Source organism: Danio rerio, chromosome 21 (assembly GCF_049306965.1).
Source record: "Danio rerio strain Tuebingen ecotype United States chromosome 21, GRCz12tu, whole genome shotgun sequence".
Classification (NCBI taxonomy): domain Eukaryota; kingdom Metazoa; phylum Chordata; class Actinopteri; order Cypriniformes; family Danionidae; genus Danio; species Danio rerio.
Genome location: NC_133196.1, coordinates 15,335,965 through 15,358,975, shown reverse-complemented (window position 1 = coordinate 15,358,975; position 23,011 = coordinate 15,335,965). Strand labels below are relative to the sequence as shown.

At 34.3% G+C, this 23,011-nt stretch overlaps 1 protein-coding gene across 9 annotated transcripts in view; it reads left to right on the top strand.

Annotated features, from left to right (window-relative positions):
- Window positions 1-23,011, top strand: part of akna (AT-hook transcription factor) — a 49,158-nt gene that overhangs the window by 14,537 nt on the left and 11,610 nt on the right. For all 9 annotated transcript variants that reach the window (XM_068216015.2, XM_005161116.6, XM_073935089.1 and 6 more), the window contains 12 exons: window positions 684-987; window positions 2,798-2,872; window positions 10,083-10,242; window positions 12,263-12,390; window positions 12,482-12,541; window positions 12,621-12,739; window positions 14,183-14,348; window positions 14,438-14,607; window positions 15,758-15,925; window positions 19,744-19,990; window positions 20,080-20,183; window positions 22,166-22,461. In XM_068216015.2, the coding sequence (XP_068072116.1) occupies window positions 684-987; window positions 2,798-2,872; window positions 10,083-10,242; window positions 12,263-12,390; window positions 12,482-12,541; window positions 12,621-12,739; window positions 14,183-14,348; window positions 14,438-14,607; window positions 15,758-15,925; window positions 19,744-19,990; window positions 20,080-20,183; window positions 22,166-22,461 (1,997 nt within the window). The remainder of the gene's footprint in view (window positions 1-683; window positions 988-2,797; window positions 2,873-10,082; window positions 10,243-12,262; window positions 12,391-12,481; window positions 12,542-12,620; window positions 12,740-14,182; window positions 14,349-14,437; window positions 14,608-15,757; window positions 15,926-19,743; window positions 19,991-20,079; window positions 20,184-22,165; window positions 22,462-23,011) is intronic.

Below are 23,011 nucleotides of genomic sequence, written 5' to 3'. Positions count from 1 at the left end.
AAATAAATGAGTTATTAGAAATGAGTTATTAAAACTATTATGTTTAGAAATGTGTTGAAAAAAATCTTCTCTCCGTTAAACAGAAATTTTGGGAAATAATAAACAAGGGGGCAAACAATTCAGGGGGGCTAATAATTATGACTTCAACTGTACATATTATATTTTGAAGGTCAAATTGACCTGAAAGGGGAAATGTTGTAATCAGATTTTGGTTGTAGCAAGGTTTAAAAAAAATTCTTATATCCCCCTCTCGATTAGAAATGTTGAGGCACTGGCTGGCATAATTTACCTGAAATATTCTGATCTTGCAATAATCCTACAAGAATATATACTGTGTTGTATTAAAAGGACTAAGGGGTCATTTTGAGATTATGTTGAGTTTGATTTAGTCTTATCAGGACACGACAGTCATTCAGCCTCCATCAGACTTTAAGCACAGATCAGAATAAATATGTTAGTTCATTTTTACATAAATGAACTGTCACACTGATTGATGATGGAACACATATTTAGTCTTACTTTAGATTTAGTCATAAAAGTTACTGTATTTGTTGTGTTATTAGCATTGAGATGATTTTATTGTATTTTTCTTTTACCTGTATTTTACACAATTTGCAACATGATTTTTACTTTAATTGCCATAACAATTTGAACTGATTATTGCTATATGTGTGTTATTTTAGGAAAGGACAGCTGAATCATGCCTTGCCTGATTTCTCCAAAGTAGAGCCGAAGGTGCGTTTCCCAAAAAGAAGTGAATACAAACCTCCCAAAAGCCGAAGACCCCCTCATGTTCGAACATCATACCCGGGTCTTCCAGTGGTGTTCAAATCTCCTGCTGAGATTGTGAAAGAGGTCCTGTTGAGCAGCTGTGATGGGACTACTGGGAGTCCATCCTCCAGCGAGACTCAGAAGCACCTGCACAATATCGTCCCAGAAGAGTTTCGCTGCCCACAGCAGGCCAGCACACTGATGCAGCAGCTACAGGTAAAGAGTCATCAGGAAACACTGAGATTATACTGGGTTATTGTGACATGCTGTTTCACATGTGATGCGTATCTACTATTCAGTACACTGCGTAGTATGCGTTGTCTGCATAATTCCATTTAGGGTGGATACAATTTTTAGAATGTTTTTGAAACTCTTGCTCACTCAGGCTGCATTTTTTTTTAAATATTGTGATAATTTATTTTATTTTATTAGTGGAATGTTATTACAATTTACAATAACTGTTTTTTTGTTTTAGCGTTCTTTAAAATTGTCAGGATATCAAAGTTGCATTTAAAAAATTTTAACAGCTCAGAGACAATGACGTTGTGGTTGATAAGTCAACACGTGTACTCTGTGATTACCGTATTATTCCCATCACGAGGTCCTATGCCGATCCTTTCCCTCTCTCTGCTCCCTACGCTTTCCTGTCAATACTGTCTACTGTCCTATCCATTAAAGGTAAAATCCCTGAAAAAAAATAATTATAAAATAAATTATTTAACAGCCAATACTTAATTTTTTGGGGTCACGTGATCTTTTTTTAAAAAAGGTATTTTTCATTAGTTTTACATTTTACAATAACTACTAAACAACACAACAACAATAAAAGAACAAAATACAAGAAATAAAAATGATAGTACTAAGCAAATAAAAGTAATAAAAAGGGGAAAACAAACAAATAAAGTACCTAAAAATCGGTTTCAATGAAAATACAAAAAGGCACTTAATAGGGAGCAATGAACATATTAAGCACTACTTTGCTTATCAGAATCAGCATTATATTGGTCCAGATATGGTTGCTTTATATTGTAAAACTTAGCAAGATTACCCATAATTCCATATGGACACTTTCCATGGGCAATATTTGAGTGAGAAAAGTAAACCATGTCTTAAATTGAGGAATAGAGTCTGATTTCCACAGCTTTAGAATGAGACTCTTGGCAATAATCATTCCAAAAAATTAGGTGCTTTCTATGAACACTTTATAATCCAGCAGAGAAAGAGAGTACCCAAATAGTGCAAATTCTAGTTCAGGTGTAAAGGCACAAATTATTAAAATATGTTACACCAGAAGTCATAGAGGTCATATGATCTTTCAGAATTTTTTTCGCTTTAAACTTATTTGGTTCCCAACAATATAACCAACCATAAAATAGTTTTTTTTATTTGTTGCAGACTGTTGTGCTGTTGAAGATGTGTGTTAAAATTATACAAAATAAAACAAAGAACAGCATTTTTTTTTCTTTAAATGTTTTCGGGGGGTTTTTTGTATTCACTTTTTTTTTTGGTTTTAGTTTAATTGTTTTTTTTTTTTTTTTTTTTTTTTTTTTTTTTTTTAACAGTAATTCATATTATGACAACATGGTTTTTGTGATTAAAATGACACTAAAACTTCCAATTTGTGGCAACAAGTCCTTGTCTTAAGGGATTTCTGAAATCAATAATTCAAGCGATTCATTCAAAGAAGCTGATTCATTCAGAAAGCGATTTGCAAATGACCATGTTAGCTTGCACATCAATAAAACCATAGTAGAAATGTTATCAGAGAAATTAAATATTGCACACCTCTATCCTCACCGGATAATCCTACAGTAAAGTTCTCACAACAGACAAGCAAGTAAATCACTTGTTTGACAAATGTAGTAAGATTTAGGTGTAGCATACATAGTTTATAAAGAATATAATGCCAAGTATTGAAATTTAAACAATCCAACACATTCCTCATGATGCTAATTTATCTAAGAAGCTAAAATGAAAGATGCAGCAATCTGTTGTTTTTCTTAATCCTTCTCTCTTTTTCTTACAGGAGGACTATAACAGGCTTCTTACCAAGTATGCAGAAGCTGAAAATACTATTGATCGACTTCGCCTTGAAGCAAAGGTTGGCTTCACAGACAGTGTTTATAGTTTTGTGCTTTTTTTCCCTCTTCATTTAAAGGCTGATATGAATTCAGTGCAATACTCTCGCTCATATCAGCAGGCCTGTCTCCCTTCCCCGTCTGCTCTGATGTCGACCAGAGTTATTTTTAGACTCCTCAGGCTGAGTCAACACTATTTAAATGCAGAATCTCTTGTGTGACGGCCATAATCACAGCCCTTGGTTTAGCAGCACCACCGTATTCAAACACAGGCTCATTTTCAAACTTAGGGCTCTTTCTGATTGTGATATTTTTTGAAAGGCTTACCTCACAGGACACAAAACCGTTTTAGAGAAAGGCTAGCAAACGAACCAACTGAGGCAATTAGAAGTGTATATACAAAAGTAATAATAGCACAAATTCTTTTATGCATACTACTGTATACTTGCATGCTGTTATATGTATGCAGCTGAACGTAATACTTTAGATTTCATAGTAAATAGTATTATAGTTTTATTATAATTTTAGTTATTAAATATTCAGTTAAAAATTCAGTTAAAATATAGATGGTATAATTTATTTTCTTTCCTTTAAAATTAATTTAATGAAAAAAATGTAGGATTATTATGCAAAAAAGACCAAATTATTAACCTTCCTGTAAAATTTAACAGTATTTTATATTATATTTTTTACACAGCCAAATTAAGGCAACCCTAAAGCATCCAAAATAAAATTAGTTTTGACAATTTAAGTGTGTACTGTGTATATTTATAATCTATATGTAACTACACACATGCATGTATTCAAAAAGATAATTGTTTATATTTAGATATAAAATATATATGTAAATTATATAGAAATGTAAATATCCATGAAACAAAATAGTTTTGTATTTTTTTGTTCTTATCTATGTGTGTGTATCAAATATAAATAAATAAATATTTATAATAAATATATACATCATTCATTTATTTTATTTTCGGCCTTTATTAATCTTGGGTTGCCACAGCGGAATGAACCACCAACTTATTCAGCATATGTTTTACGCAGCAGATGCCTTCCAGCTGCAACCCATCACTGGGAAACATCCATACACGCTCATCCACACACATACAATTTAGCCTACCTAATTCACCTGTACCACATGTTTGGACTGTGGGGGAAACCGGAACACCCAGAGGAAACCCACACGAACGCGGGGAAAACATGCAAACTCCACACAGAAACGCCAACTGACCCAGCCGAGGCTCGAACCAGCGACCTTTTTGCTGTGAGGCGAACATGCTACCCACTGCGCCATGGTACAGCCCTATATACATAATAAATACATATAATACACACGTATATATTATGTCAAAACAAACTTTTATTTTGGATGTGATTATTATTGTATAATAATGAAACAATAATGCAAAAAAGTTTAAAAAGTAAATAAATAAAAATCTACATATTTTATTTATTAGTGTATTTACTTAAAAAAATGCATTATTTAAAAATTGGTTTAAATGCAGCAAAGCACAAATTGCCAACACAGGCTCATTTTGTAAATGTACCCCTATATACATTTCTGGAGATTGTGAATTATGTAGCCAGAAGTACGTATGGCTGCATTTCGTTTTCAAAATGAATGCTACCGGGTGGCATGATGCCATTCCTTTTCACGCTTACCAGCTGACCGATTATCTCCATACGGACGGCTTTCCCGCTGTTACCAGTTTGTCCAGTAAGTTCGCCATGTACGTTGGTGGACTTAAGACGCAGAGATGAGTTGGCCACGACGACGAGGTTCAAGTCCGGTGAAGAATGGTTCCAGAAAGCTTGTAAGACAAAAACAGAATCCAAAAAATAAAATTAACAAGGAAACAGCAGGGTGAAAATGTGGTAAAATCTGATAACGTGGTAAAAATCTGGAGAGGGCATTTGAAAACAACATTGGTTGGGCTTAGGGAAGTGGGTGGGCAGGTCAATCGGTGCTTTTGAAAACACTATTGGTTGGGTTTAGAGAAGACGGAGGGCGGGTCAGTCAGTCGACAGCGGCCTCTGGTGGATTTACGCGAGAACAGCAGGTGCGAATGGCACTTGCAAGAGAAATTTGAGATCTTCAAAAGAAAGCACAGCGGCCTCTGGTGAAAACAAAAACTGCAAACAAACGTAGCTTCTGGAATGTATTTGCCGCTCTCCAGAAATGTATATAGGGGTACATTTTCAGAATGAACCTGGGTTGCAAATTGCGAGTATGGGTCACCATACTTTGCCACATGCCACTTCTTATTCGTTCTTTTCTTTTTAATAAACAGCTAATTAATACAGAACGGCACCCTACCAACAGGATTAAAACAAAATGTGATGTCACGTCTACCTTTATCGTTATATAAGAGGTCAGTGTCACAAGATGTCACAACCTCATCTAAACTAATTTCAGCAGCGCATAACCTCTGGCTGATTTTACAGAGCCATTGCTAATTATTTAAGGGTAGCTATTTTTAGTAGCTAATTTCCTGATATTTCACTGTTCAGTTTTGCACCTCCAGCTGCAGTTGCTCTAATGCTCATTAAGTTGTTCTCCCTCATGAACTGACCATCTGCCTCTGCTTTAACACACACACAACAGCTTGAGATAGAATGGGTTCATTCACTTTAATCCCTTATTGACTTCTTGTGGGCTTTTTGTGTGTGGAAATGGGGGTTGAGTGATAAATGATAAACCTTTAGAAACTGTGATTAGGAAATGGCCTTTTCATTAGCTAAATTCAGACAGAAATACATTACCAAACATGTTGCAGAAATTACGTCAAGAATAAACACAGAGACACTTGTTTGTTTTTGTAAATTATGGGGACATTGCATAGGTTTCCATTGTTTTAATACTTTACAATCTAGAGCTGCACTATATTGAAAAATTCTGACAATGTGATATTTTGTTTTTCTGCAATATATTATTGTGATATGAATACATTTTCACTAGATGGCTTGAATATAGGGGTGTCAAAATTAATAGTTTTTTCGGTGAACCGCGATGCACACGTAAACAATTCAGTATCGGTTCAGTAATAATCATAACCGGTTATTATGTACTGACATCATTTATCTCCTATGCGCTTAGTCGCGAGGGAGGTGAGCGCCGGTTTTTACAACACTCAGGAGCTAACTCAGGGCCGGTCCGTGGCATAGGCACCATAGGCAAATGCTAAGGGCGCTGTATATCCAGGGCGGCGCCAGAAATGAGCGTGGTTAAGTTGGTTTTGTTTTCGATATTCCAGACACATTCAGTTATAGCGGCAATAACTCAAAAACCTCTTACCCTAAAAAGATCTAAAGTGTGTTTCCTACAAAAAGACAAAGCTGGTTGTTTCACAGCTGTCTTTTTCATTTTTTCGCTCGGTATTACAACCACTGCTCCCTTTAAGCCCTCGCAATATGCGTTTAGCCGGGAGAGCTCGCGCTGAGAGGAGCTGTCAGTTAGGGACCTTCAGAAAAGTGCTTCTTTTTTTCGTTTTTTTTTTTTTTATTTTATTTTTTGTTTTTTGCTCCACTCAGCGCGAGCTCTCCCGGCTAAACGCATATTGAGAGGGCTTAAGTGTTTGTGTGTGTGTGTGTTTGTGTTTGTGTGCGTGCGTGCGTGCGTGCGTTTGGTGTTGTCTATGTTTGTGTTTGTTTGTGAATGAGAGACAGTGTGGTTCTGTGTGTTTATACAGACAGCTTGTTATAGCCTTCCCCCAAAATATAACACTGTCTATGGAAAGCATCGTCAATGCACCGTGATGCACCGAAATATCGAATTGAACCGAATCGATGGCATGATAATCGTAACCGAACCGTGAGACCAATATAGGTTCACACCTCTACTTGAATAGCTCTATTTGGAATTAAATCATTCATTTGGATAGATTGGAGTGATTTTTCTAAGGGTGTGAATCGCGTATAAGCAAGAATAATTACAATAGAGCTAAGAAAAAAGTCAATTAAACAGTGCTTTATGGTTTTCCGGAGAGTCAAACAGCATTCAGGTACAGAAAATGAATAATGAAATATAAGATAACACTGTATAGTCTTTATTGTATTAATAATTTATTCAAATTATTCTTCATTTGCTCTAAATTCTCTTTACATTTATTTACAACACATGCAATTTATACCGTTTCACTCTGTTATATTTTGCAATGACTTACAAATCTCAGTTGTGCTGTTCAAATACAACATTGCATATTCTGCGATGTGACTACTACGAACACACAAATTGTGATATCGATGTTGAAACTATATATTGTGCAGCCTTCTTACAAACTGCATTTTCTATTGATCTACCACCTAACCCTACGAACTGAGATTAAAGTCTTTGTTACAATATTGTCTGTGATGTGGTGGTGGAACCTTGTACCGGCAATACGCTGTCTTACAAAAAAGTTCAACACTCATGTGCTTTGATAGCCATCATCAAACAACGACCCAAGTTCCACCGCCAACATCAGTGGTTGACATTAACTTTTTTGATCACCAGCCACTGTGGCTAGTAGTTTTCCAACATTACTAGCCACTCGCCATTTTCACTAGCCACAATTTTATTGTTGGGAAAATATATTTTATACACATAAATATGACTTCCTGACATGCTAAAATTATTTGATTTAGATTTTGTGTTATCTCCACATGCCTCATTCATTTCACTTTTTGTGTGTCATGTATGAGCTTTCCCAATAATCATGAGCAAATGGGTCATGGTTTCATAGTATTACAATTAGTTTTTATTTAACATAATTTTCAGAGCTCAAAATGAAGGATTTACCAAATTGATCTCTGACCACACCAAACATAAACAATAAATTTCTTAGTCACAAATTTAAATGTGTCAAAACAAGCGAAATATAGCTGTACTATGCTTTTAATTTAACAAAACATATGCACAGTGATCTGTCCAGGCTAAAGGTCACCGATCAACTGTTAACACATAAATGGGGAGTAAATCTCCCATTAAACCAATGTTATTGTAAAAAATGATAATCAAACCATATTAATGCAAAAGAAAGCAGGCAAAATAACATACTGTGTGATAATGAAAGGATGATCACACACACACACGGTTAACGGTAGACCCATAAATAATCTATTCAAAAATGATTAAAGTGAAAGCAATCGGTGCTGCTTACAAAAAGACAAATCTGGAACTCTTAAAAGCAGTAAGACTGTGGGTGCATGTTTTTTTTTTCTATTGTATTTGAAAGAGAACCAATCACATCAGTTGTGTTTCTAGACACAGTTGCTTCACACAAGGAAACGGGAGCGCGTACGCGTTTGAAACAGTCACGAGCATCACCTCAGCTGTTAGCGCCAGTGTTTATCTTCTCGCTATTCACCTGCTTTCTATTGTTCGCGCACACGCAATTACTTTTGTCAGTCGTGTTGCTTCTTAATTCTAAGATCGCCTTTGCATGCATATTGGACCGTCTTTTTTGTCAAACCCTGCTTTTAAGAATTATTATCCAGGGGAAATTATTTTCAACCAGCCACCAGTGAATGTCTTACCCGCCACCGCTGAAATCTACCTGCATTTGGCGGGTGTTAATGTCAAGCCCTGCATACTTTGCTCCACGACAACTTAGGATTCTATAGAATGCCTATAGGCAATGTCTAAAGTAGCAATCATTTCATAATCTGACGTTAGATTTTAGGTATTCATTTCTGACCTGAGTGGGGAAATGGTCAGATGTTAGTTGTAGGAAGGTTAAAACATACTATATATGCTTCTATCCCTCTCCCCATGAAAACTTTTAAAAATTGACTGGTAGAACCTGAGTTTTTTTCTGATCTTGCAACAATATACTGTGCTGTATTAAAAGGACTAAGGGGTGATTTTGAGGTTATGTTGAGTTTGATTTAGTGTCTTATCAGGACACGACAGTCATTCAGTCTCCATCAGACTTTATGCAGCATGCAAATCCATTACCTTACTCTTTGATCAAATGTATGTGTGTCTGTGTGTTTGAAAGATGCCTATTGACATTGTGTTTTCAGTGTACCTTTCTATCCAGTGTCTTATCGGTAAGCCCAGTAGTGGAAAACTCTCTTTATATTCCCTGTTTTATGAGCCCTTTATTGTATGCAAGTCTCCTCCATCCTCCATTGTGGTCTAACAATAACCCTAGGCGGTAAATCTGAGGGGCTGTCAAGTGAATGAGCACACCAGGGCTGTATATCTCTGATGGGCTCAGCAACTACATACTGCAGTGGGTGGTGATGGATTTTGTTGTGTGATTTTCCTAATGCATTTTGGAAAACACACTGATTATTTGAGATGCTTCAGGCACCAATTATTGACTAAATTCCAGGTCCAAATGTAGACACCCAAAATGGAATTATTTCCTGTAATAAATATAATTTACTTGATGAAATAGGTTTTTAGAAAGATGAATGGAAGATGAATTGATGTGATTACACTGAATTATCATGTTTTTTTTGTTTTGTTTTTTTTTTATTAGGGTCAAAGGTAAAAAAGGTTTTCAAGCATCAAAACAAAGGTTAATGCAGTTTTAATTGTTCTGTAAATTAAAATAAGTCCTTTTAGATTGTACTTTCCTTAGCTGGTGTGCATTATTGGCCTGATTTATACATTTATACAGTACCACTTATAACATTACATTAGTAATATTTCTTTAGTAATATTATTAGTAACAATACTTTATAAACCAAAATATGTGTTGTGTATATATAGAACAAGAATAATTTGATGACACATTAAAAAGCACTTTTTTAAAAATCAGAATGCAAAATATTGATTAATTGTCATTTTACATCTTTATACTTTGGCACTCTCCTTCAAACCAATGTTTTTACCTTTCACCCATTTGTTTTTACCAATTCATTTAATTATTTAAAATAAAGTATGATCAATTATTATTCTATAACTAAAAAGTATTCGAATCGATGTTGAATTTTATGTATTACATTGATCTGTTACGGTGAATGACTACATTGCAACATCATTTCCCTAAATAGTTTGACATTTTATTAATTTATGTTACCAAAGTTTTTTGAGACATCAAAGTACACTCTTTACTAGCATTTAATTGCATTTTATGTTTATAAATGTACTTCTATGCATTTAATTAGATTTTTTTACATAATTTATTTTTTGTCTAAGATTTTCATATTTTTTCACTCATTTCTTTAATTATTTTTGTCCAAAGGAGCGCTTTACCCATCAACTTATGATAGTTATGGAATGCTGTTTGTTTTTAGGTGGGTCTCTCTTCGGAACCACCCAAACCCAGTAGTACAGCTGTCCTGTCGGGAGTTATTCAGGAAGGGTCAAAGGTCATAACCATCAGTTTTCCTCAAGCACAGAGGGCAGAGTTCAGTACAGGTTCTGTTCATCTGACCCAACAGAAGGAGCTCTCAGGTACATCACACCGACAGTTAAAATTCTGAATCTCTGTATGTAAAATCACACTGTAATCCTTATCAAACAGATCTATCTATTATGTAATAGTTCAAAACACAACAGTGCTTTATTTTTTGGCAGTACACTGAAATGAAACTTTTATATATGTTTTAGGAGAATCACCTTATTCAGCAAAAAAAAAAAAAAAAAAACTGAAACCAAATAAAAATTATATTTAAAAAGTAATTGGTATCATTTATTTAATAATACACTCTCAAATTGAATCATTCAACAGACAGAGTAAAGATATAGTACACCCAACAATTTTAATAAACTAAAATCTTGATCCAAAAAATTGTTTCTTCCTTGTGTTGAACACAAGAACACCAAAATATATTCTTCAATTGTACTTTTTTGATGTCAATGTCAAACATTTGTCAAAGTATCTTCATTTGTGTTCAACAGGATAAAACCCTCTATATGTAAAAATATAATGAATGTGTAACAGTACATATGTTCAGTAATATTCTCCTCTCTCCAGTTTGTATGTAACCTTTGAGTGTGAAGCTTTTATAAATGCAAATGGTATTTTAATTAGGCCTAGTTTTCAAGCTGTATTTATATATAAGGGCCCTATAAAGCCTGTATTATTTTTCTCAGATTTCATTTTTATGTATTAGGGTTTTTTATATATACATTTGAAGTCAGAATTAATAGCCCCTCTTTGATTTTTTTCCCTTTTTTAAATATTTCCCAAATGATGTTTAACAGAGCAAGGACATTTTCACAGTATGTCTGATAATATTTTTTCTTCTGGAGAAAGTCTTATTTGTTTTATTTCGGCTAGTTCCCTATCCTGCCTAGTTATCTTAATTACCCTAGTTAAGCCTTTAAATGTCACTTTAAGCTGTATAGACGTGTTTTGAAAAATATCTATTCAAATATTATTTACTGTCATCATGGCAAAGATAAAATAAATGAGTTATTAGAAATGAGTAATTAAAACTATTATGTTTAGAAATGTGTTGAAAAAAATCTTCTCTCCGTTAAACAAAAATTGGGGGAACAATAAACAAGGGGGCTAATAATTGTGACTTCAACTGTATATATATATATATATATATTCTTTTTTTTTTTTTTTCAAATTCCATATTTTTTGTTGAGTTCCTTTTATTTCCTATTGATATTATCCTGGGTTCTATTGTAATTAGTGGTGCATGAGTCGGGCCCTAGCCTCCCCTCACCACTGTATCTATTTTTACAACCCGCCCCGCAACCTCACCAGTATAAGCCAAAGGTTTGGGGACATCACGAAAGTTACTTTGCTATGTACTAGGCCTTTCTGTTGTAACCTTATCAAAGAACTTAATAAAATAAAGATATTCCTAAATATAAATATAGGCTATAAAGAATTGCACGCAACATACAAGGACTTTTTTAGTTTGTTTTTAATGACCTCCCTGCAAATAAAGTTACAATTTATTTACACGCTCTAACCTAGGGGGTTATAAGATGACCCGCACATCACTAATTGTAATGGTTGCAATAAACTTTCGCTTGCAACAAGCTTATCATTTTAGGAACACAGCATCCAGACTTCATATTTAACAAGTCTTCTTGCAGTTTATTATTCATAGACATTGATTTTTTTTTCACTGATTACATGTACAAACCTACTTGTGATTTACTCATCCAAAATGAGCCAACTTTAAATTTTTACTTTATGGAGAAAAAAAGTAATTGCGCCATTCTATCTATATTTTCCATAACACAGAAATCATTTGACCCTATCTATTTCCATCGATCTTTTTTTACTCTGTCTTTCCATCTTTGTGCTATAACTAGAAGTAAAGACCAGGAAATGATCATTTTATGTGCCACTTGAACTTATAAAGCGTTAAATTGACATTTATTGTTTTAATTTCAAATCATTTAAACCTTTCAAGAAAATGTCAATTTGAGAACTGTCTAGCACTTCTACAGTAAGTCTCATTTGCAGTCGAACTGAATATGAAAATGTATGTTGTTCATATTGTAGAAAACTCCAGAAAAGCAGCAACTCGGCCTTCTTCTGTAAGCTCTATCAGCTCGAGGAGGTCTGGATCTCTTACTCCAGACCATCTGACAGACACTCTGTCCAAACAGAACCAAAGATTTCAGCTACAGGTGACCATCTTTAAATCAAGCAGCTGGAGATTTGTTATTTTCAAAGCAGTACTTTGAATCCTCACATGTATTGTTTTCTTCTTTTGTGCAGGTGGATGCATTTGAGTCGCTTTTAAAGGGTGGGAAGCTCAAGCCATGTGAGCAGACAAAGGTACTGTATGATGATGTTTGCGAATTGTGTATTTTTTTTAACACATGAAGTCAATTGGCTCAGTGGGAATTCTCTACAGGGTCTCTCCACACTGGCTGAGGGGCAGGAGTCTCTTGAGAGGGCTTATCTAAATGCACGAGTCCAATATCAGATGCTGCAGCAACGACAAGGCAGACATGCCATCTTTGACCCAGACAGGTAGCCATTTTTTAAATGTTGGTGTACAGATATTGTAAAAAACAGAAATGTGCGCACATCTAGAAAATCTCGAAGGCAGGTGCTCGATCATAAACAAACATTTGTAGCAAAAGATCAAAAAAAAATCGGCACACTGCCACTTTAGCTCTCAAAAAGTCTCTTAAATCACAATATTTGACCAACAATTTGTGTGTGTGTGTGTGTGTGTGTGTGTGTGTGTGTGTGTGTGTGTGTGTGTGTGTGTGTGTGTGTGTGTGTGTGTGTGTGTGTGTGTGTGTGTTTGTGTGTGTTTGTGTGTGTGTGTGTGTTTGTGTGTGTGTTTGTGTGTGTGTGTGTGTGTGTGTGTGTGTGTGTGTGTGTGTGTGTGTGTGTGTGTGTGTGTGTGTGTGTGTGTGTGTGTGTGTGTGTGTGTGTGTGTGTGTGTTTTTAGGCAACAAATTTTTTTTTAGTTCATACGGTTCTAATTTCAGTGTAATTTTAGTGTGTTTGTTTTATAGTACAGATATTTGTTATGTTTTTAAGATATATATAAAGGTATAATGATATATAATATTTCAAGTTAAAGAATGTTCTAAAGAATGTTTAGTCTTTGCTGTTAATTGTACCTTTTAATGTTTGAGCAATGTGCAAGTAATAGGGCTCCCCTCATAGTTTTCAAAGATATAATGTTTGTTTGAATTTCAATTAATGTTAAATAACTTTAAATGTCCTTTTATTACTTAAATATACATTTTTCTTTAGTTATATGGTTTTTATTGTTTGTTTTAATTTCAGTATGATAGTTTAGAATGTATAAAAGGTTTCACTTTATTTCTGCAATTAATTAATTCTGTTCTTTTGATTTAAAGAATGAAAATATATTAAGTATAGCTGTTTTTACCACATCAGCTGAAAATAAATTTTATTTCAAGCACAGAAATAAATTACATTTTAAAAATGTACTAAATTTGTTATTAAAATATGTTTTTTTTTTCATTATATGGGAACCTATATTAGGACTCTTCGGAATCTAGCATTTTTAAGTTTGTTAATCCTCACTTTTATTTCTAATGAATAAACCGATGTCACTGGCCTTGTAAAACAAGTGAGAATATTTTCATTTTTTGTTTATATGCTTAATAAATATGCTGAATATGCTGAGACAATCCCTCTTTTTCCTTTTTTGGATTGGTGTCTTGCAATTATCTTATTCTTTACTACTTTGTTTTTTCTATTTTATTTATTATTATTATTATTATTATTTGCATTATTATTATTTTGGTATTTGCTTGTGTTTAAAAATGAAATATTATAAAAATATATATATGTTTACTATTTCTCTAATAATATTTGCAATATGACTGCCTCTTACTGTATTTTTGATCAAATAAGAACCTTCTTTTTAAAAATCTGTGACTTGTTTGAGTGCTTATATTAATAGCTGTGTGTTTGTGTGTGACACAGGGATCTAGAGGGTCAGATCTTCAGGTCAGGGATGCGATTAGAGGAGCTGAAAGAGTGGCTGGAACAAGCAGAACAGAACCAACCTGTTTCTGAACCTACTTTATCCCCATATCCTCCTTCAGATGTCCTTTCTGCATCCATGCTGGAGCCTGAACCAGTGCCTGAGGTTCCTCAAAATTACTCCTAAACATCACTCACATATGACCTCATGGGTTCACAGATATTAAAGTGATTTTCACCTTCATTTGTTATCAGATCCCCCTGTCAGCAGTCTGTCCTGAGGCTTGTGTTGGTGTGGAGGTCAGTTCAGTCAGTGGAGAGAGTGATAGTGGTAGAGAGGAAATGGAAATGCTTCCGTTTGTTCTTCATCCCCTCGATAACAAACACCAACGTGTGGAGAAAGATTTCAGTGAACTCATGGACTGGTGAGAAGTCTTTGACTCGCATACAGTAATATTGGCACCCGGGGTAAACATGAGCGAAGTGAAAAAAATATCTTTATCGTTTAGTCTTTTGATATTTTGCTCAAGATACAATACAAAAACAACTTTGGTCTCTTTTTAACAAAATATAAACATAATATTTATTTATATATAAATAAAATATAAAATACATCACAAACAAAAAAAACATTAAAAGACAAAGAACAGGAAGTTGTTCAGCGATGAATGAATGATAAATTTGCCCTGCCGGAACTCTGCAGATTTGCTCTAATTATTGAGTTAATCGTTCTGTCTTTATTTACTTATGTGAATGTGTGTACTTTTTATTTAACCTTAATTAATAATGAACCTGTGAATGGAATCAAAGTTTATTAAATGTCTTATCACTTTAAATGAATGATTATGATTACGGATAGCCTAATAATAATATATTACAGCGTAAAAATCACACTGTAATATATTATTATTAGGCTATCCGTAATTGTAATCATTAATAATAATTATTAATTGTAATCCTCTCCTGAGATGAAACCTCAAAAACAAGCCTTCACTAATAGTCTAGATTATTCTTAAAAGCTGAAATTTGAAACTCTAGGCGTACTAAAACACAAATGAAAAACATAAAAACTTATTATAATAAAATTTTATTTTTAACCCAGTTTCTTCACATTAGTTAAACAAAAACATAGCTGCTAATAAATTATATAATTAATTATATAAGTGGCTATAAGAAAATAACTAAAACACTGAAATTGCCCATTTCCACCAATAAAATTATGACTAAAAAGTTTCCTGTCTTGCGTCCCAACAAACTGTTTTGAAGAGGTTGAAGTGGCTGAACAAAAATCCAAGATTTACAGCAGTAGAACTGCAAAAGTTAGTAGGTTCTTTAAGGTCACAAAGTCTCAAACTACATTCTGGAAGATAAAAAAAAATCTCTGGCAAACTTAAATGTGATAAATTGTTTTGTTAATATCGAAAGAAAAAATATCATAAGTTTAAACAGTAAATATATGTTTTTCTTTTTTGCTCATATTTACCAGTGCCAATATTAGTGGTTGGCTCTTTACTGTATCTCAAATAAACAGCTTGATATTTCAATATCTCTTTCTCATGGTCTTCTCACCTTCAGCTATCAGAGTGTTAAAGAGCTCCCCGGGACACTGGATCAGGCTGTGACTTTAAAGAGCCATGACTTGCTGGATTTTGGAAGCTCTGTTCCTCCTGGGAAAAAAAGTGTAACGGACGGACAACCACTCAAGACTGTTAATGAGAGAGAGATGAGAAAACCAGCTCAGCAGTGAGTCCTGAACCTGTTTCACATTATAGCTTCACTGTTGCTCTGCAAAATGGATCATGCTTCTTTGTATTTTTTTTTCTTGTTTTCTAGTACAAGCATGAAAAAATGTAAATGAATATACTCTTATTTGTGAATATATCTGTTTTACAAGAAATTTAAAACAAGACTTTTTAGAAGATCACCCAATAAATAGAATTTGCTGTTAATTTGCTTTATTCCAAGTTGTAAGTTACTTTTTTTTCTTCAGTAGGACTCTTACAAAATTCTAAATGAAACTATGGTTCTTGGCTCTTCATAAATCTGCCATTCTTCTGAGAGTTAAAAAAAAACATGCAAAAATATGAGAAATATATCATCATATAAAATATCATGCATATATCATCATACAAATATATCGTGCAAAATGCTAAATTAGTAATAATAATAACCTTTATATAATCAGGTAAGTCAATTTACAATGACAACCTGGCCAAGAGGCAACATAAAAAGCAGATATAGTACAAAACAGCAGGGACAATTACAATAAAATTTTCACAAATGCTGATAATAACATATAAAACCAAGAAAAAACTAAAAACAAGCTCGGTGATCTTTTACTATTGACTGGATTGAATTTCTAAAGGATGATAGTGGAATAAAAATGTTGAGCTGTAAGGTCTGCTGCAAATGATTACAAGCATCAGCAGCAGTGACCAAATGAAGTACAGACTTTGGGTATGCAAAGGTTAATAAAACAACCAGAGCGCAGATTTCAACATGTTTCCTGAATGTTAAGAAGTGACTGTAAATAAAGTAAAGTTTTCCCAATAAGAATTTTGGAAATAAACAGAAACCAATAAGTTAGTCAATGTGATTGAATAGAATCCCAATTCAATAAAAAATACAGTTGACAGTGATGAGTACCAGTAAAAAACGAATTGCTGCATGGTAAATAACATCCGGTTTGTGAGAGTTTTTGAAGTTGATCTGTAAATGAAATCCCCATAATCCAAAATTGGTAATACTGTAAATTTGACCAAATGCTGCTTTGAAGAGTGTGTAAAGGAAGATTTGTTTCTGTAAATAAAATCTTTTTGAGCAATTCATTTGTGTGAGTTTCAAATGACAGTTCATCATCTATCCAGATACCAAAAAAAATTTTACAGTCAATATAATTAATCTCAGTCCCGTCCAATGAGGACATTTTAGGAGATGTTGGAATATTTCATCAATTCCATGCGTGTTTAATAAAAAAGGAGGGCTTTCTTCAATGTCAAAAATATTAGTTATTTATTAGATACAAATGAATAATTCAATTCACAGAATTGTGGTATCCTCAATGCGATGCAAGAATTACATTCAGAATTACATTTTCAAAATGAAAAGGTACAGTTTTCATTTTCTGATTCTGAGAGCTGATATTAACAGGTAGAGTTTAGTGGAATTCGTCACTTGTCAATTATTCTCCAGTCCTCCGTTGGCCGCACCCATACGTACATCATCTTTTTCTAAGATTTTTCTGCCCAACATTAAAAGACTTCTCAACTGCACATATTCTGTGTTCAGTATCAACCCATCTCTGCTCACAGGAAGTTTTGCTGCAGGGCTCAAATTAATTTTAGACAGCCAGGCCTTTGCATTTCTATCAGCTTCATCTACTTCTGCAAAAATGCTTCGTTATTATACAAATACTAATAATTAAGGTTAATATCACCTTAAGCAATACAAATACAATTGTTGAATTAAAAGAAAAAGAGACAAAAATAATAAAATATATATTCCATTTTTCCCAACAGAGGAAACTCAACATGTGGTAAATAGTACCCATGGCTCCTGATATGTTGTCTTGTGGGGTAACATTCTGTCTGCAAAAAAAAATTTAAAAAATACCCTATTATAATTTACAAAATTAAAAAAGTGCACTTTAAATAACCGGAATTGCTTTTTTAACTAAATGATAATAATAAATGTGCGAAATGAGGGACAAGCAGAGAGAGAGAGAGGAGTTTTCAAAAGGTCAAAATAACTTTAGAAAGGTCATACACTAAACAGTTGAGTTGTTACAAGTTTGTGATGTTTAAAAAGTATGCTGTAACAACAATTAGGTGAGACAAATGTAATGTGTGCCACAGATCAAGGATGAGGCAGGAATCGATTGTGAATTTGAGCGTTTTACTCAATGGTTTAAACAAAAGATGTAACAATAATAATGTGAGAAGAAATAAACATTTACAAAATTCTCTTTTAACGAAAACAATGAGTGTAAGCCAAATCAAAAAATGATCAAAACAAAACATTTTCTAAATCTATCGTCTAAACTAGGCGACAAAAATAAATAATGAAAATGAATCCCGATATCTTCAGTGCACACGACACCCGATCTAAACTAATTAAACTACAAAACTCAAAATACACTGTGGACAAAACACTCACGTTGATCTAACAAAAACAAGCTAAACTAAAGCAAACCTAACAAGATTATCATAAGGCTCAGGTTAGAATCACACAACAACCATCAAAGCATTTACTTAAAGCCAACACAGTTTAATAAGTAAACTCCAATTACCACAGTAAAACTGAGATAATAAATCACCAAAATGCCTAAGCATGCCAAAAACACAAAAGCGTGAAGCATAAAGGTACGCTGAGGCAGAGCGTACACCACAATTATCTGCCAGATATTTAAATGCTCACGGCTTGTCCGGGTATTGGTATAACTGGCACAATCATAACGATGATGGACAGTTAACTGAACCAACAGGCAACCTAAAAGTGAAGTAAGAAGCGGAGAGGAGGGTGAGGAAAATAAATACACAAAACTAACATGGAGCATAACATGAGTGAATAAGGTAAAAGTACATTATTTAATATTCATGTTCGTCTATTGGGTTTCTATAATTTACTTTGTAGAGCAAAAAAAAAACGAAGAACCCTGCTTCCCCCCCTCCATTTTATAATGTTTCAAGAGTTCACACTTAGCTCATGATTTATACATAGCTTGTTTGGCATGCTGTCCCGGGAGAGAGCCCTGAGCTCAAGGGATCCTCGAGCCCAGGGCTCCCCCCCTTTTGCAGGGCGAGTGGAGATTGAGCTCAGGTCTATCTCAAACTCCCCCGCTGCTGAGGCCAAGGCGAACTTCCTGAGAGTAAGACATTATTAAAAAGGTTTAGGCTTGTTTTATCTATAATATAGAGCACATTTGGATGGTGGGAGGAAACCGGGGAACCCGGGGGAAACCCACGCGGACACGGGGAGAACATGCAAACTCCACACAGAAATACCAGATGGCTCAGCGAGGACCCAACACCATTGGTATTCTTGCTGTGAGGCAACAGTGCTAGTCACTGGGCCACCGTGCCGCCCATTCTGGATAAAGGAGGAAGAAGGGGAGGAGGGGGGGGGGTTTCTTCCAGACGAAGATAGTTGTAGAAAGGAAATGAGGATATATATAGTGGTTTGGGATCCTTTGATTGGAGGATCATATTTAGTTAATGTGGACCAGCTGGGTAAATCATGAGCACATGCTTCTCTCGAAATTAGTTTAAAACTAAACTTCACTTTTAAAAAAAACATTATAAAAGCCCTATAGGAAAGAGAACCATTGGTATATGAATCTTCTGTGTTAAAAAGCTCTAATATAAATCTAAATCTTGTACAAATGAAGGTAATTGACATAGATATAATGATTATACTCTGTGTTTGTGCTCTACACATCAGCTGTATGTTGTTATCAGGCTTTATTGGATAATTGAGGGTTACAGCAGTTTCTGTGTGCTTCACTATGATCAACACCTGTCTGTTTACTCTCTCATTCACCTCTCTGTTCTCTCTTTTTCTAGGCAGCCGGCAGCAGGTTGTGTCCCTCCCTCATGCCCATCTGTCAGTTCACAGGTGTGCGACTCTATGGAAACTCACCCAGAGGCTTTTTGCCACTCCTATGTATTGGCAGGAGAATCGACCAGAGAGAGTAAAACAGCAGGAAACATGAAAGCTCAAAGCACTAGCTTGACCAGCCTGGAAGAGAGAACACACCACAGAACTGTAGGCCTGAAAGCGAAGGCGAAGACTCTAAGAGCGCCCCCTATGGTCAGTTTTTGACATTAAATATTAATTTTCGATGTTTATTTTTTTATATTATTTAATTGTTTTTTTTGCATATATTTATGGCCATGTAGGATGGGGTCATGTCTCCAGAAACAGACAGTGGCTTTATGGGCTCTGAAAGCAGTCAGCTCACTGCTGCATTACACAGTCCTCTCCACCAGAGGGCAGTAATAAGGTATGATATGCATTCACTTTGTGGACAACTGAGACTGACTTTCACCCAAATAAATGACAGTTCTGTCATTGTTTGCTCACCCTTATGTCATGCCAGAGATTGTAGACTTTTGGTTAATTTATAAAACGCAAATTTGTTGGTAAACTAACCCTAGGTGAACTTTAATGTGATGTTTAGTAAGGCAAGATGAGATGAACAGATATTTAGCTTAAAATTTCACAAATGAATTTGAACATTTGAAGAAGAAAAAAATATATTTTGAAATAGGAAACCCACTGACTTCCATATTATGTGTTCCCTCTATGGAAATCAAATATGGTTACTAGTATTATACAAAATATAAACTGTCATGTTCAACAGAAGGACAAAAGGGCTAAAAAAAAAGTGTCATAAAACAATTTAAAACATCTTGATTAATTCTCGAAATGTAAAAAAAATGTTTTTTGCCATCCTACCATAAATAATGGTTTCAGTTTTCCAGAAGGGTGTGAAGTTATGTGTTTCTCAACCACGTTCCTGGAGGACCACCAGCTCTGCACGTTTTCCATTTCTCCTTAAAAAAACACACCTGATTCAGATCATCAGCTCATTAGCAGAGAGACTGGAAGACATACAAGTGTTGGTGATCCTCCTGGAACGTGGTTGAGAAACACTGATGTAGAGGATAGCTATTTTTAGCTGTCCAAAGCTTTTCAGTAGATGCAGTAATTTCACGTTCAACAAATTTTCCTTAAAAGAGACATCTTTTCTTAATTTTTTTTTTTGTGCATTCTAAAAAATGTAGTGTGTTTTTTCTATTCTAAAAAAAGTGAAATAAGAAAATTCCAAGGTTCCACTTATAAATATATGTAATAAGTAGGGCCAGACAGAATCTGCAGACATTTTTGCTATATTTGTGCAAAATATTGAAAAAAATCTGTGGATTTATGCAGAATGATTTTGGGTGTATTGTAATTATAAAGTTAATAAATTAAATATATTTTTTTTTACTTTTATTGAATGTTTACAATGCAAATCCTATTAGAGCCATTTAATTGGTAAACAAAGCAAGTCTAATATAATATATCTACCTTATATCTACTAAAAGACAGAAATTATTACTTTACAAACTGCATTGTAATTTAATCATATTAGTCAGTAATATTACTGAAACCAATTTAAAAACTGAAAAAGTATATGTGACACACATTTACACACAACTAAATAAGTAGACTCAATGATGGGCTGAAAATACTGTATGCAGGTTTCTGCGCACACAGATTCCGTGTGGGCCTAATAATAATTATAGGCATATACACTGGGATAGCAAAGTTCACCCAAAAATAAACATTTACTCACTTTCAAATTATTCATAATCAGAGTTTCTTCTTCTGTTCACTTTTCTTTGACTTGTTCACTGCCTTATCAAGGGGTCGCCATTGTGGAATGAATCACCAATTTCTCTGGCAATTGTTTTACACAGCAGACGGCCTTTCAGCTCACAAAAATCTAATGTTTTTTAAATGTTGGTATTCTGACAGTTAATGTTTTATTTACTACTATAAAATTTTGTAGGTGGGCAAAAAATTCCCCTGAACAAAAAAAGAAAAAAAAACACTTCAATTTATTCAGAAAAATTTACAGATCTAGTTTTTGCATTCCTACAATCCTAAAAATAAAGGTTCCAAAAGGCAGTGATGACACTGAAGAATTACTTTGCATTCCCAAAGAGCCATTCAGTGAACAGTTCTTAAAAGAGCTGTTTTTCTATATATACTTCTCAAAAAAATGAAGGAAACACTTAAACAACACAATGTAACTCCGTGTTCCCTTTATTTTTTTTTTTAGCAGTATATTTTATAACATTGTAAAATTCTAAACATTTATTTAAAGAAATATGGATGTTAAATGTTATTCCTGGAACTATCACTTTAAAAAAAAAAAAACATCTCAAATACTCATCTTTTATTTCTGCATTTTTCTTTGTGTGATATCTTCTTTAGTTCCATCAGACTGTCTGACCCTCACACAAAGGACACAGAGAGACCAGAGTCTGCTTCTCCTTCTGGGCAGCCTTTCATTGTCTCTCCTTCTCCATCCCAACCTTCTCCAAACACCACAAAAAAGCACATTGATACATCAGGAAAATGCACAGGTCCTTATAAGAAAATAGGAGGGGAGGAAAGGTGTTCTTTTTCCAGTCTTTCTTCCTCCTTATCCCCCCTTCACTGGCCACGTAGCAGCATTCTGCCCTGGACAAGCAGCCTGACCAGTCAATCAGAGCGTGGAGCTGATGAGGGTGGGTGTCACCATAAGAAAGAACTAAAACCTAATCAAATCAAAATAATTTGTATTTAGATTGTTGTCAAATGATTGTATTTGATAGCATTTCATAAGGAGGCTTAATCTGTTGGATTTATTAATGTTTTATAGATCTTTAACAGTGGAACAGAGTTCACAAATGGGTGAAACCTAGTAGTTTGAAAAATAGAGTCAAAAGCCCCTTTAACACATACAGACCTTTCCAGAAAATTACAGAAAATTTTCCGGAAAAGTCTGTATGTTTGAACAGGCCCTTTTTGAAAATACCGTAAAGAGTATGAATGTGCTGATGTGAGACGTCTACTCCAGCCAATCAGAACATTCAAGACATATTCACATCCACGCTTTTTATGAAGATAAAAGCCTTTGAATATTTTTCCAGACACATTTAGCTGCTAGATTTTAGTCAGATATAGTCTATGTTCCTTCTTAATGCCAACTTTGAAAAAAAAATTACCGATAAAATGCTTAAGATAAACCGCTGCTTGTTTACCTTCAAGCTCTGCTTCCTTCAGTTGCTTGACGTG